The sequence below is a fragment of the Poecilia latipinna genome, unplaced genomic scaffold (genome assembly GCF_001443285.1).
Source record: "Poecilia latipinna isolate Pla-1442-1.1 unplaced genomic scaffold, P_latipinna-1.0 Scaffold3604, whole genome shotgun sequence".
NCBI classification, from domain to species: Eukaryota; Metazoa; Chordata; class Actinopteri; order Cyprinodontiformes; family Poeciliidae; genus Poecilia; species Poecilia latipinna.
In genome coordinates, this window is record NW_015116220.1 from 1 (window position 1) to 13,605 (window position 13,605).

The 13,605-nt window shown below is 40.1% G+C and overlaps 3 protein-coding genes across 10 annotated transcripts in view; 1 reads left to right on the top strand and 2 right to left on the bottom strand.

Annotated features, from left to right (window-relative positions):
• Nucleotides 1-758: 758 nt before the first annotated feature.
• On the bottom strand, nucleotides 759-3,453 carry LOC106941319 (uncharacterized). The gene is made up of 4 exons (XM_015024300.1): nucleotides 3,137-3,453; nucleotides 2,947-3,064; nucleotides 2,793-2,881; nucleotides 759-1,715 (listed from the first exon to the last, which is right to left on the bottom strand). Exons 1-4 carry the CDS (start codon nucleotides 3,161-3,163, stop codon nucleotides 972-974), a joined length of 978 nt encoding a protein of 325 aa, XP_014879786.1. The 5' UTR covers nucleotides 3,164-3,453; the 3' UTR covers nucleotides 759-971.
• Nucleotides 3,454-3,894: 441 nt separating this feature from the next.
• On the bottom strand, nucleotides 3,895-7,678 carry LOC106941318 (uncharacterized). The gene is made up of 18 exons (XM_015024299.1): nucleotides 7,526-7,678; nucleotides 7,394-7,449; nucleotides 7,234-7,323; nucleotides 6,986-7,110; nucleotides 6,768-6,905; nucleotides 6,626-6,691; nucleotides 6,391-6,561; nucleotides 6,223-6,319; nucleotides 5,951-6,156; nucleotides 5,525-5,884; nucleotides 5,331-5,448; nucleotides 5,061-5,266; nucleotides 4,870-4,987; nucleotides 4,623-4,795; nucleotides 4,479-4,546; nucleotides 4,278-4,396; nucleotides 4,058-4,198; nucleotides 3,895-3,994 (listed from the first exon to the last, which is right to left on the bottom strand). Exons 1-18 carry the CDS (start codon nucleotides 7,636-7,638, stop codon nucleotides 3,948-3,950), a joined length of 2,412 nt encoding a protein of 803 aa, XP_014879785.1. The 5' UTR covers nucleotides 7,639-7,678; the 3' UTR covers nucleotides 3,895-3,947.
• A 1,014-nt stretch (nucleotides 7,679-8,692) lies between these two features.
• The window catches only part of LOC106941314 (interferon-induced very large GTPase 1-like), a 15,063-nt gene continuing 10,150 nt past the window's right edge, over nucleotides 8,693-13,605 (top strand). For 2 of the 8 annotated variants that reach the window (XM_015024285.1, XM_015024289.1), the window contains exons 1-5: nucleotides 8,693-8,731; nucleotides 10,644-10,794; nucleotides 11,221-11,260; nucleotides 11,360-11,422; nucleotides 11,842-12,432. In XM_015024285.1, the coding sequence (XP_014879771.1) occupies nucleotides 11,389-11,422; nucleotides 11,842-12,432 (625 nt within the window). In that variant the 5' untranslated portion in view covers nucleotides 8,693-8,731; nucleotides 10,644-10,794; nucleotides 11,221-11,260; nucleotides 11,360-11,388. Of the gene's footprint in view, nucleotides 8,732-10,643; nucleotides 10,795-11,197; nucleotides 11,261-11,359; nucleotides 11,423-11,841; nucleotides 12,433-13,386; nucleotides 13,389-13,605 lie in introns of those variants that run through there. The other 6 variants (XM_015024286.1, XM_015024288.1, XM_015024287.1 and 3 more) reach the window with 6 other exon arrangements.

The window sequence follows — 13,605 nt, forward strand, 5'->3', positions numbered from 1 at the left end:
AAAAAAAACCCTTCAATCTTCCCCCTTTTTTTTCCCCCTTTTTCCCCCCCCCGGTTTTTTTTTTTTTTTTTTCCTTTTTGTTTCAACTCTAGGCTGGTACGAAGGAGTCCGTTTGTCCGACGGTCAGAAAGGCTGGTTCCCCGACACGAACGTCATCGAGATCACCAACGAGCACGTCAGGAGAAGAAACGTCAAGGAGCGCTACAGGGTCTCTCAGGCTACGATGATGGTGAAATGTGGCAAGGCCCGCTGAGTACGTCTACACCGGACATACGCTTTAAAGGACAATAAGACAGAAGATCCCAGTGAATGCCGTTTATCAAACACCTTGTAAATAATCCCCCAGTTTATCCCACCGAAGTAACAAGGAACTAAAATTAGATCTGTTATTGCCAATGCTAAAAACGCAGCATGCACTTTTAACAATGACTGGGAAACTGTACATGCCAATCATTCTCCGGATTTCTTGAGATACTAGTCAACGTTGAGTCATGCACATTCTCCGGTTCCTGCCACGTCAAACATTCTGCCGACTGTCACCGAGATGGCAAAGTTTTCAAGAATCTAGAGTGAAGATCTGCCGATCACCTCTGGATATTTAAAACCGATAGTGCTGGAATACTACAACGCCTCCTACAGTTCTGTAAGGGGAAAAAAAAAAGAAAAAAAATGTAAATATGTTAAAAAATGTAAATTGTAAAAGGGTGTTTTGATTAAACTAGCGGTTGTACTTTTAATAAATAAAAAAAAAATCTTAGTTTCGTGTTTGTAAAGGAAACATTTTTATTGAACACAACATATTAATGGCACAGTACAAACGTGAACATATATTTAAGATATTTTACAACTAGGTAAAAAAAAGGAATGACAAATTGAAGTCTTGGGGTTTTTTCAGAGGATAAATTGCCCAGTTTGTGGCCTCCGTAACCAAATCAGACTCATTCCAAAAACGATCTTTTGGTTTAACACGATCACTGCATGGCATCGAAAGTCGTTACCTCCCTGAGGCTGAGCAGAACCTGCACGGCGTCCCCTTCCAGATCTGTCAGCATCCGCTCCTCTGACCTGCCCTCCACCTTCTCTTGTCCCAGTTTGCTCTCAAAACCTGTTGGACATGCGGTCATGTCCTCCTGAGACCCGCCGTTCTCCTTGACACAGCTTCCTTTTTGTGAACTGTAACAAGTTACTGACGGTGGGAAAGTCTGGCACTCTAGTTCTGTCTGAGAGGCTTGGGACTGCAGATGATCAGGAGGCGTCGCTGTGTTTCCTGTTAAATCCTCCACTTGCTGAAAGCTGCTCAATAGAGTGTTAGCAGCTTCATACTCTGCGTCTGACCATTTCCGTCGCTCCTCTAACTCATCAATGCAGAAAACCTTGTCTGCCCCCTCCAGTGAACCTGTGCTAAAATCTCTGGGATTTGACTTTAAAGCTCCTGGTAAGTCAGCCTGTGCGGTGGCGATTCTCTCCTTGCTCTGGGGCGCCTCCTGGTGGTGGAGTTTCAACAGGCTGGTAATCACCTGATCCTCCTGCTGAGTGAGCTGGATGACCACAAACCTTGGCTGCACCTGAGGAGGGTGGATGGTCTGGAGCCTCCAGATTGGGCTGCCCAGGTTGTTGGGGTGAGGTCCGGCCCTGAATGGGTCTGAGCGGCTTGGAGGGGCGACGCAGGCGGACATGATGGGGGCAGGAGTGTTGAGCTGGGAGCAATCAAAAACCTGATTGGAAAAGTGAAAATTATTAACAGGGTCAACAGTATGTTTTCATAAACTCACCACTGACACTTCCTTTCAAGAGATGGGTCAAGTTTAATGTGGCAAGCCATTTTTAAAGTTTGAAATGTTTAATTGTTTTGTTTATGCAAAAGATCAACCATTACTCATATCTTTTTAAGTATGTCCCTTTCAATCTTTTTTAGGACCTTGAGTTTTTAAACAAAATATTTCTGTTTGTCTACTGGCAATTATAACCTACAGCTACTGAAATCCTAAAATTGAGTATTACAGGAGGCAAATAAGTTTTTTTTTTTTTTTTTTTTAAATAGAGATGTCAGACAACTACATATTATATCCATGTTCTGTAAAGTATACGCACTTAGCAATTGGTCTGGGCTCCTTCTGCATTAATTACTGCATCAGTGGCATCAGCTCGGTTGATGAAAGCCCAGGATGCTTTGATAGCAGCCTTTAGATTATCTGCATCGTCTGTTCTAGTGTCTTTTTTTTTTTTAAAGATTCTCTGCAGTTAAAGCAGTATCGGTACCTTTGGCAATGTGGGGTGGTACCAAGTTATGCTTTTAAATTAAATCAGTTCATAAAGCTTGACAGCAGACAGAAGTCCTCTGAAATGTCCTCAGATGATGGTTCAGACTTTGGACTCTAAAGGTGGGGGGACTAAAAAAAAAAAGTTAACTAAAACCAGCATAAGACATGTCTCCTTAAATCACCATTGACTGTAGGAGTTTCACACTGGACCTAAAGCAACTTTGATTCTTGCAGAAGAGACTTCAGACTTGGACATCTGAACATTTCTATCACAGCTGTCCGTCACTGTTGCATGTGCATATCATTTCAACCACACATTTTGCTTTCAATGTCCGATAAATACGCTTGGATACAGCAGTCTGAACAGCCAGCTTCCTTAGCAGTGACCTTTTCTGACTTTCTCTAAGGTTTCATTAACTGATGGAAGCTGTCCTGTCGGCAGTCTTCCCCATGTTTGTGTAGGCTACGACATTTCTGCACTTAAACTCCGTCTTTTTAAACTTTGAGATCTTTAATTGTGGACCGACTCACCATTTTCCTACTCAGACTATTATAGATCCTCCTCCCGCAGGGCAGAGTGGGGTCTGTGTAGAAGACCTCCACAGGACTCATTGGGTAACCTGAAGAGAAACTAGCTGTCACTTATTGTTCAACGCAGACATTTACATAAACAGAAGTGACTAACCTGGGTGAGCGTCTCCATGAAAGGTGTGATGAAAACGTGTGGGCATGTAAAGAGGCAGGAAGGAGGGGTGCTGCAGAGTCCTGTTGGAGATGGGTGGCAGGACGGTCTGCCTGGCTCTCTGTTTCAGGACGAACGGCGAATGAAATTAATAGACCCCGGCTGAAGCATTAAAGTCTGAGGGGGAACTCACCAATAAACGTGCTTCGCTGTAGCTCATGGTCGTCTAATTCAAAGAAACGCAAACGGACTCGTGGTTTTAGAACCATCAAAAGTAAACAAGCTCGCTTGTTGCGTTTCCACTGGCGACACCTGCTGGTCAAGTGACGAGACTACGTTCGATGAAAAAGCGCGGTAAAGTTAGGTTTAAAGTAGGGCTCTCCAAATCATCGAGAGTGTCTGCCCTACATCATGGTTTAGATGTAGCTGCGCCAACACAGCTGAACCAGATTGAATCACCTCTTCAGCAGGCCATTAAGTTAGACAAAGGCCTGGTAACAAGCCAGTCATTTGATTCAGGTGTGTTTGAGCATGATAGCAGTTTGTGTGGAGTTTGAGGCTCCCATTTTCAAATTACAAAAAGAGTCAAGCAATTAGCAAAATGTTACATTGGTAATCTGGCTACTGTGCTTTATTGATCTGCTCATATACTAGGCGGACAGGCAATTAGCCAGTGGGCTGTTCCAATTTCAATGTAGTGCATATCAATATTCAGAAAAAAAAAAAGTTTTCTGCAACAATGCCTGTACTTTACAAAAGTATTAGTCATCCTGAAGAGTGCCACTTGGCACCTGTTCTACACTGATCCAGAGTAAAGAATGAAGTGCAAGTTGTAGTTTTCAGAAAATGTGCTTCCCGGGCCAGTTTTGCCAAGTGTCAAACTTTATGAGAAGGACACCAGAATGACCCAATTTGTTATTCATTCTGCTTAAAAATAAAAACAGGCACAGCTACAACAGTACTTTAAGCTTTATTTAATGCAACAATAAAAGTTATACACTTCCTCAAGCATAGCGAAGAAGCGTCTTTACTTGCAACTTTCCCTTTGGCCCTACAAGTAGAGGAAAGAGTTAGACATGTTTAAAGTTTCAGTTGCAAGAATTTACTCACTTACCTTTACTGAACTGGCCAGGTTTGTTATGAACCCTGTAAACTTTGATGTAACGAGCAGTAGGGTAGGAAGGAGGCAGGTGCAAGCTGGGACTTCTGGTTCTTTGGGGAGCAATTGTGGTCATTTTAGCTGGAGTCATAGTAGCTGGAACAGTTAGGAGAGACATTTAGTTTAATTGACATTACTTAAAACTACACCCAAGTTCTTAAGCAAGCAAACATACCTTTTGTAGTTTCCACAAAAGGGATTATGCTGCCAACACCTTCTTTGTCAGATTCAAATTTGTGGATTGAGAAGAGTCGGTGGAGACCAACTAGAGGGTATGTGCATTGCACAGTCATTCTGTGGGGGGTGGGAGGGTTGAAACCAAAATTAAAACGGTACTAGAATGTGGTACCATGAAGTGCTGCCTTGCAGGACTTACCCTTCAACAGCAGTCTCAGAAGTGTCCAAGTAGATCTTGTTTTGATAAGTCACGTTTTCCTTTGCCAACTGAGGGGGGGGGGGGAAACACAAGTCTTAAACACTTGACACTCTACAGTTAGTTTTAATAGTGGGCAATATTTACCTTAACTGTGGAACCACAACTGTGAAGTGGAAATGAGAAGAGCACTCGTGTGCCATCTACTGCTTTGGGTACACAGAGGTTGTTCAAAAGATGAAAGCGTGTTGGCATCTCACCACTTGGGAGAACCACAGACAGATCAACCACCACAGTCATCCACCCATTAGTTGAACACACTGTTGGAAAATAACCACAAGTTAGTATTCACAAGCCTGGCAACCTCCATTACTGTGATATAGCTTTTTCTTACTAATGAACTCTGTGGCATTAAACAGGCATGTCTTGGTGGTGGAAGTCAGGATGTCAGCAGTTTCACGATCCCTCACAAGGATTGAAAATGTCCCGAGAAAGCCGTTCAGACCAATATCCTTCGAGGAAAGGAATTTCAATGTCAGACTTAGTAATTCAAACTTTCTAGATAGGCCCAGTTGCTAATATTACCTTGTATTTGTATCCATGTGTGAACAGTGGCACACTGAGCAGCAGACTTTGACTGTCATTGCTCATGGTATAGCCATGGTTGGCTGCCAGCACTGGAGTCAGTCGGTCTGAGCCAATCGTGAAATCCCACAGGTAGTCAAAAGAGCGATAGGCCAACTTGAAGTCAATCCCAGACTCCGTACAGACCACATCAAAAGATGGAGGAGCTGCCAAGCAAAACAAGTTAGCCAAATATTTAATTTAAGGGACTCACCTCAGCATATGACTTACAGACAGCCATTCGTGCCGTGACTGAGAAGGTGTGGTAGTATGGCTCGTCTCCAGGTTTGACAATCAGGGTGTAGTTCATGTCCAGTTTGTGCAACATGGCTGCATTCTCTTTGGAGAACTTAATATGAAAAAAAAAAAGTTAGAACTAAGTTTGCATTATGACACCACTAGACAGTGTTCTTAAAGAGACTTGCCTCCTGGATTACAATTGGGTCATGCAATGGCACTTTTAGTGTGTAGCTGTGGCTTTTGTTGGAATGTCTGACTTCTGTAAGAGTGTATGCGATTGAGTCACTGAAGGGTACTGCAAATTCCTGCCCATTCAGCTGAACAGAGGTCAGCTCAACGTCTCTGGGGACTTTGCCTAGATGGATTGAGAATGTGCCATCGTCTACATCAGTTTGGTCTTCAGTGAAGAGCGGAGATGTCAGGAGGGGTGTAACAAGAGTCCTGTGAAACCACAGCACGGTCTCTTCATGGCGTTCATCCACTGAAGTTTGTTTTAAGTAGAGGTTGAAGATGTAGAACTCGGAGAGGCCATCACTCACAAAGCTCTGAAATTGATTTCAGTTAGACACAAGTCAAATATGCAGGAGACTTTTATAGTCAATTGTCTTTACCTTTCTGTAGCCTCCTTCAGCATCATAAGGGATCCCAATTTGGACAGTCGAGTTATACCTTTCCATAATAAATCCCTTCTGCACCACAGCAGCCTGCTCCACAAGGTTCCCATTGAGGCCAAAACTAATCTGTGTGGTGCCAAGACTGGGATAGAGTGCTTCTGGAGTGCCCCAGATCATATAGCCACTGTCATATGACCCTTCATCTGTTTGGACAAAATAATTTTACTAAACTGTAAGGCTCTGTAAAATAAACAGCTTAGTTTACGCACCCATGGAGCAAGCAGCAATCAGGTCAACCATAACGACAACCCAGCTTTGCCGCGAAAACACAGTTGCATGGACCACCTCTACTGGAACCCCAGTCACCTATGAAGACATGCTGGTTAAACACCATGTTGGGAGTAGACAATTGCAAGTAACTGGAAAGGGCCTTCTACCTCAGTATGATAGGACTCAGGTTGACCATACGGTGTACGAAACACAATCCTGTCATGGACATGATCAAATATGTAGCCCTCCTGTCGGGCTTGAGACAGGTTCATGGGTGGCAACTGCTGATATGGATTTTGAAAAGTCACCTGCCAGACTTCAGTGGAGGGACTGTACAACTGTAAATACAGACAGTTAGAAAGTTGCCAATCCAGAAAACCAATTGTCGTCATTGATACATACAGGGCCGAGTGTACTCGAGTCGTCACTTGACCCAGATTGGCAGGGAAGTTCACTCCTTACGGATACCTTTGGCAACATGATTAGAGGGCTTAAAAACAAGGGTGAGGGCTTAAGAAGGGAGGGAGACTTGGGGAAGACATACCTCCATGTAGTTGACCTCACAGGTGACCTCTCTGGGTGACCAGGGCAGAGGGGATGAACAGGTCTTATTGAGTGCATAGTAAGCATCTACCCCTTCATAGGTAGTTATCAGGTTAAATCTGAATGAAAAGCCAGCACCCTGAAACAGAGTTGGAAACATTAGCCAGGATGCACGAGGAACCTTCTCTAAAGGTCAGGAAAGCTGCTTTTTTTCAGTACCTTCTCAGTATGACAACTGAAGTAGGATGCTCTAAGCTCTACAAGGCCCAGGAGAGAGAGAATACTGATACTGTAACCACACTGCGCTGCATAATCCTCAGTGATGGCATATGTGCCAGTTCCATCTGAGAAAAACATCAAGCAAAAACATTTCATGGGTTAAGCAGTCAGAACCATGTTCAACTTAATTTGTCTCAAACCATCAACAGGCTCAGTGCTTTGAGCTGCAGCAGAACAGGAACACTAACCCACAGCCTCAAAGCGAGGAACGTCTCCAGTGGCAGCAAGGTCAACAGCTATCATGAAGTAACGATCACGACACTCTAGTTGAAGAACGCCTGGGGAAACGCATAAGTTGCAGAGAACTTGCATCTTAAAGTGTCACTGGATAAACAAGGCTCCACTAACCTTCCACAAAGAAGTCACATCCTGCAGTGGCCCATAAGGACAGGAGTAATGCCAAACTGTGGTTACAAAACAAAAAGTGAGAAAATAGCTCAAAAATCAAAACTTGATGTGCAATCAACCACAACAACCTACCTAAACATCAACTTGAAAGCCATGGCAGTTGATGTGTTGGTGTCTGAAGCTAGCATAACAGCTAGCAAACTACTCCTACTGACCAAGTGAACCACTTGTTTTTCACCAGACATGCACCATGAAATGCTGTCCCCCGTCCAGCTTTTGATGACACCATTTGTCCACAAGGCAACTAACAATCAGCTGCCTCCCAAGGTGCAGCCTGTCAGTAATTAAGTCCTAGAAAAAACAGCTGCTGCTAATATGAATGGCAAAATTTGTCCAGTAGTAAGGACTCAATATGCCACTATTTTTTGGCATTTAATAGAGATTGTAACGCTGTTTTTGAAGCTAAAAAGGAAAACATTGGATCAATTTAGAAGCTAGGCATTTAACAATTTTTTTGTTGCCAAATTTAATTATTCCCTTCTGTTCTGACATACTGCAAATATACTGATATAAACACACATTTTAAAAATTCATAATTTCTTGCTTACATTTCCAACTTTTTCAAAGATATCGGGGTTTTTTTGTACTTTTAAACATGTATTTTGATACTAATGCTCTCATGCTTTCTGTATTATCTGACTTCATGGTTATTTCTTCATTGATTTGCACTTAATGCTGTTATGTATAAAATTATAAGGGAATGACAAAAAATGAATTAAAGCTATTTTAGCCACAAAATGAAGAATGAAGATGGAGAAACCAGTTGGTATCGGTTCTTTCAAGCAGCCACTGACACAGAACAACCAGCAGGGGGAAGCAGGACTCAGCAGGACTGTCCACTTCTTAACTCGCAGTCAGTCATTTGGTTATTTACTGATGTGTTTTGATCAGTTTTATGGTGAAGGGTCCGGTTCTATTTCAGCTTCACCTTTTTTTTTTTTTTTCACAGATTGCACCACGTCTCTGAAACACTGCAGAATTTATGTTGATAAATGAGGGTGAGCTGACCGGTCCCTGCTGCAACAAATTATCTAGCAGACCACTTCACATGTTTCACAGACGGTACAAGATTTGGACTTGAGATCTTGATCTCTTCTAGGCGCCGAAAATGTTCCATAGGGGAATTCCCCTGGAATATTCCAGGGGAATTGTTACTTTCATTTTTCCTCCTACATTGATTTGGTTATCTGCAGGTAGGAGGAGCTTATTAGGTTCTTTATTAGTTGCTGTGGAAAAAGGAGAAACTTTCAGATGAATAGGAAGAACCAACCTGCAAAGGTGAGTATATTTACACCCGAATGATTTTCTTCTCTGCATCACTGTATGATTGTGTTCAATATTGCTTGTGGGTATACAAATAATGATACACAGCTAATAGGGTTTTTCATTAAATAAAAAGAAAATCTTATGATTCAGAGGTGTTTGGGTTTAATCTGTTTGTATTTTGATTATTTCCTTGTTTACCTAGCTTAGATTTATCCTTATCAGTACATCCCTTTTTGTTTAGTTTTATTCTGATTATTTGAGCATTTGATCTTTGATTACTGGTGGCTCAAAATTTAACTTGTACTTGTTACAAGATCAAATCTGGGCTTTAGAGGTTAATCCTAGAATATAAAAAATTATGAGGATTCATGAAAGAAGATGATCTACTAAAATTAGGTGTCAAACACATGACTGATTTACTGAACATTTTATAATTGTTAAGAGAAGATGCACACACAAAAAAGAAAAGAGTCATAAAGCAGCAAAAATATTTGAACTCCACAACAGCATTAAGTTTCCAACTTTAAACTAGAATTAAACTTGAATAAAACAAACAAACAAACAAAAAAACAACAACACTCGACATAAGACTTTCTTGCAAGTCTTCTGGATATTTCATTCAAAAATTAACTGTGTATTAATATAAAAACAAACCGAATTTCAAAATTGGTGCTACTTCAAAATTATTCTGTTGTCTTTTGAGAGATGATTTCCAGTCATAAACAAAGAAGTTGATTACATAGTTCTATATCCTACTTTGAATAATTAGGGGCCTAATTGATATTCTGACTATTTTCAAGTTCAAAACCAACAACAACAAAAAAAATATATATATTATGCAAATATGAGCTGGCAGTCTCACCAACCCAAACATTCAAAGTATTTAAAATAGAGGTTGCCAACACTTTCCCACAACATATGAAAGTAGAAAAATGCATCAAGATGTTTTTTTTTTTATCAGTCCCAAAATCAGTCTTGTGATACTTGTTTCCTGTATGCATGGTGCAAATGTACAGAACTGGGTTTGTGCTTTTGTCTAACCAGTATGATATCTGTCAACATATTCATACCAGACTTATCTAAAGGGATTTTCTGAGGTCGGGATGTGGTGTTCTTATTCTGTATCTGATTTTCTGTGGTTCAATCTGGTTCTTTTAGACACCAAGTCTCCGGGACTTTGTCACTTTTGTGTTATTCCTTGAGTCTACAACTTTCTCTCTCTTAACTTAAAGTCCCAACTATTGATTTTCAGTTTTTTTTTGTTTTATTTGACATTTGTTTAGCTATTTTATTTAGCATTTACCTGATATCACAAAATCATTATTTAGTTTACATTCCAACAAGATTGAAAACAATTTTCCAAGGGAGGCCTGGACAAAAACGACGGCATAAAACAAAACCACAATTGACACAGTTACAAAACTAAACTAAAACACACTCTTGATTAAATGGCTGTGGTATAATTAAATGCTTATTTACCAGTTTAGAAAAAGTATTTGTTACTTTAATGTCATGAATAGGGTCAGAATCCCTGATGATGACAGATTGAGACTTAAGCACTTAAAAATAAGCAATGATTTAATTATTTAAAACAATTAGATTCTCTCAAAAGCCAAAAACATAAGAAGTGGAAGCATAAAAAGTGTAAAAGTGTTTTCTTTACGTACCAGTCCCAAAAATCTGCATGACACACTGGTTTCTATGCATGATGCAAAGATACAAATCAGGGTGTGTGCTTTTGTTTAACCAGTGTGACTGGAAAAATAATTTACCCTCCACAAGATATATTTGCTCTTAGGGATGTAGAAGTATCAGAGAAGTGTAAAACTAACATTTTAAGCTTTAGTGTAGAATGCAACTTTTCCTTGGGTACCTGAACTTCAACTTTTTAAAACCAGTTCTTTATTTTACTTTTTGTCTGCAGATATCTTACATACACAACTGAAGTATTGTAAAGATGGAAATCTAAGAAATTGGAGATCAATAATTTTGCAGCAGGACGAGGAGGATCATCAACACCTCTGAAAAGGTTTCTGAAGAGTTGATGAACACATGCTAATCTAAACAAATCAACGGTAGGCTACAAAACTATGTCCTTTATGACTACAAATTTAACAAGAATGGGCTGAGAATGATTATTGTCCTTCATTGCTTCTGTTTTTTCTAATAGGACTGTGAATAGATTGTAAACAAACCCATTAGCAACATAGCTGTTAGCTAGCTAGTCACAAGCGCAGCGCCGCTTTTTTCCTGTTATTGCACTCATTTGGTGCCTTTCTACTTAATGTTTGTTATGAGGAAACAAGTAAGCAAAACTAAGAAAAAGTGTTTTAATGGATGGTATTTAAAAAAAACTCACAAATGCTTTGTTCATCTTATTGTGCTAGCAACAATGGTAAGAATGAGTGTTTTCACCAAACGGCAAAAGCGGCAGTCAAAATAACGGATGGATTTTTTTTTTTTCTCAAACCCACACAGCTATATTTCATTTTCTCTCACAGGTAGAGGTCAGCAATAGCTCTGCCACACCCTAAGAGAGAGGTAAGATTATTCTAATGAATTATTTTAACCACTGTCTTTCATTTAAGTTTAATTGAATTAACAGAATAGTGAAAAGAAATGTGTAAATGTAATTAACAGACTGGTCTGCAGCAGGATACAATAGATCAATGGAAGCAAGTGCAGCCACAGACGTCGATAAAAGTAAGAATCAACTCGTCTGTTTCACTCATTACAGTGAATCTGGAAATCATTCACAGCACTTCACTTTTTTCACATTTTATGCTACAGTATATATATTTTTTCATATAAATTGTATTAATCAACCTTTTTTCCTCAAAAGTCTACAAACAAATACCCAATAATGACAATGTGGTGACCGAATTGTTTTGAGGCACAAATCTGTAGGCCTCCATCACTGGTAAGTCATGTGAGATTTTCTGTGTAGAATTTTGGGGAAAAAGGTTATCTTAATACAATTTGGAATAAGAAAATAACATAACAAAATGTGGAAAAACTGAAGTACTGCCAATACTTTCCAGATGCACTGTTATCCCAACATTTGGCATTTGCTATTTTCATAACTGTGGTACAAATCTAGTCTTTTTTTTTTCTTGTTTTAGCTGATGCTGATCTCATCATTGTATTATTTGGTGATACAAGTTCAGTTGAGTCTGGAACAAAAAACATCTTAATTAACCAAGATGAGCACACAGAGTTTTCATCCAAGCTGTACGACTTGTGTGGTCGGCACATATATGTTATTAACCTAATTGGCCTGCGAGACATTAAAGAAATAACTCTAGATAAGGGAATCAATGCCTTTCTTTTACTGATCTCGTATGGCCACCATGTGAGTCAATACAAATCAGGGCTGCAGTGGTTGGAAAAAACTTTTGGGAGAGGAGCAATTTATTATTTGATGACAGTTTTGACTCATAATTCAGGTGAAAAATATGAAGATGCATTTAAAGACCTCAAGGTTTGTGACAGTTTTGTTGAAAAGAGATACCACACATGTACCAGGAGTATGTCCGTCTCAGAGGAGATAGCAGAGCTGCTGCTAAAAATACAGGCGATGGAGTCTGATAGCAATCCATCCTGCTTTACTGGACTCATATGTGGTGGAAATAAAGAGCAAAATAAGGATTTGGAGCCAGAATCTGTGGGACACAACTTGATGGAGTCTTCAGTGGTTAAGAAAAAACAAACTGGTAAGACTTAATTGTTGTCACTCAAGTTAATGTTCATTTCACAGCTGGAACATTTTCCAGCTGTGAAATGTCAATGTCACATTTATTTATATAGCACTTTAAAAAAACAAACTGCACCATAATAAAATAAGTTGATGAAAAGAAAAAGAAAAATAATATGAGAAAAAATAAAAAAGTAAAAAGAGCAAGTCAGACGGCGTCCCGACTGTTGCCTTGCAGCACAAGGACCTTCTTGCTGCAAGGCAACAGCTCCAACAACTGAGCCACTGTGCATCAGGCCTTCTTTAATAAATATTTAAACTTATATATTCATGGCGTGGTCCATTTAAGTTAATATGTTAACTGAAGTTCAGAAGCAGGGCCACGTCCAGATCACACCTCTAATTTTATGTATTTATCTAATTTCATCCCTTCCATTCATTTTCTAACACCTTTATCCAGGGGTGAAAGTAGGGGGGTACGGTCGGGTACTGCGTACCCCTAAAAGATTTAGTGGGGGTACGCAGTACCTGCAAGAGAGGGGAGCGGCTGTCAGCTGTAAGGAATCAATGGGTTCACTGTGCAGCTGTGAGTGATTAATTTTTCAAGAACAAACTAAAACACGACTTATTCAGTTAATAAATCCCCACCCTCACCCCCCCTTTCCAATTTCATATTGTTTCTGAACTGTTCGTGCTTTGCTAGAGCAGCTGTGCAACACGTAGGCAGGTTTTGAGTCGATCTCAGCATTAGGTGACAAGCTGAACCCCGCCAGGATGCTGAGACCAGCATGTCCTCCTCTGACTCCTTATCAAAACGTTCATAACTTTATTAAAGAACAACTAAAGTAAATCAACAAAACGTGTTAAAATTAAGGACCCAACAAAAATAATATTCTCAGTGATTATTGTTTCTACAAGGTGTTGCGCAGTTCTGTGCGTTTCGGTTCCATTATCAAAGTAACGAGCAGAACAGGAGTTTAAAAATAACTAATCAACCACCTCTGTGTTCATGAGAGGCTTATTAATAATCGCAAAATAAATATCAAGCCTGAAAGTCTGATAGGCTATCATAACCGACTAAATCTCTGTAAACGTAATCTGTGCTCGGCTCGAGGAGCAGCGGTTGCCACGGCAACGAGTGTGCTTAAACGAGAGAGAGAGAGAGAGAGAGAGAGAGAGAGAGAGAGAGAGA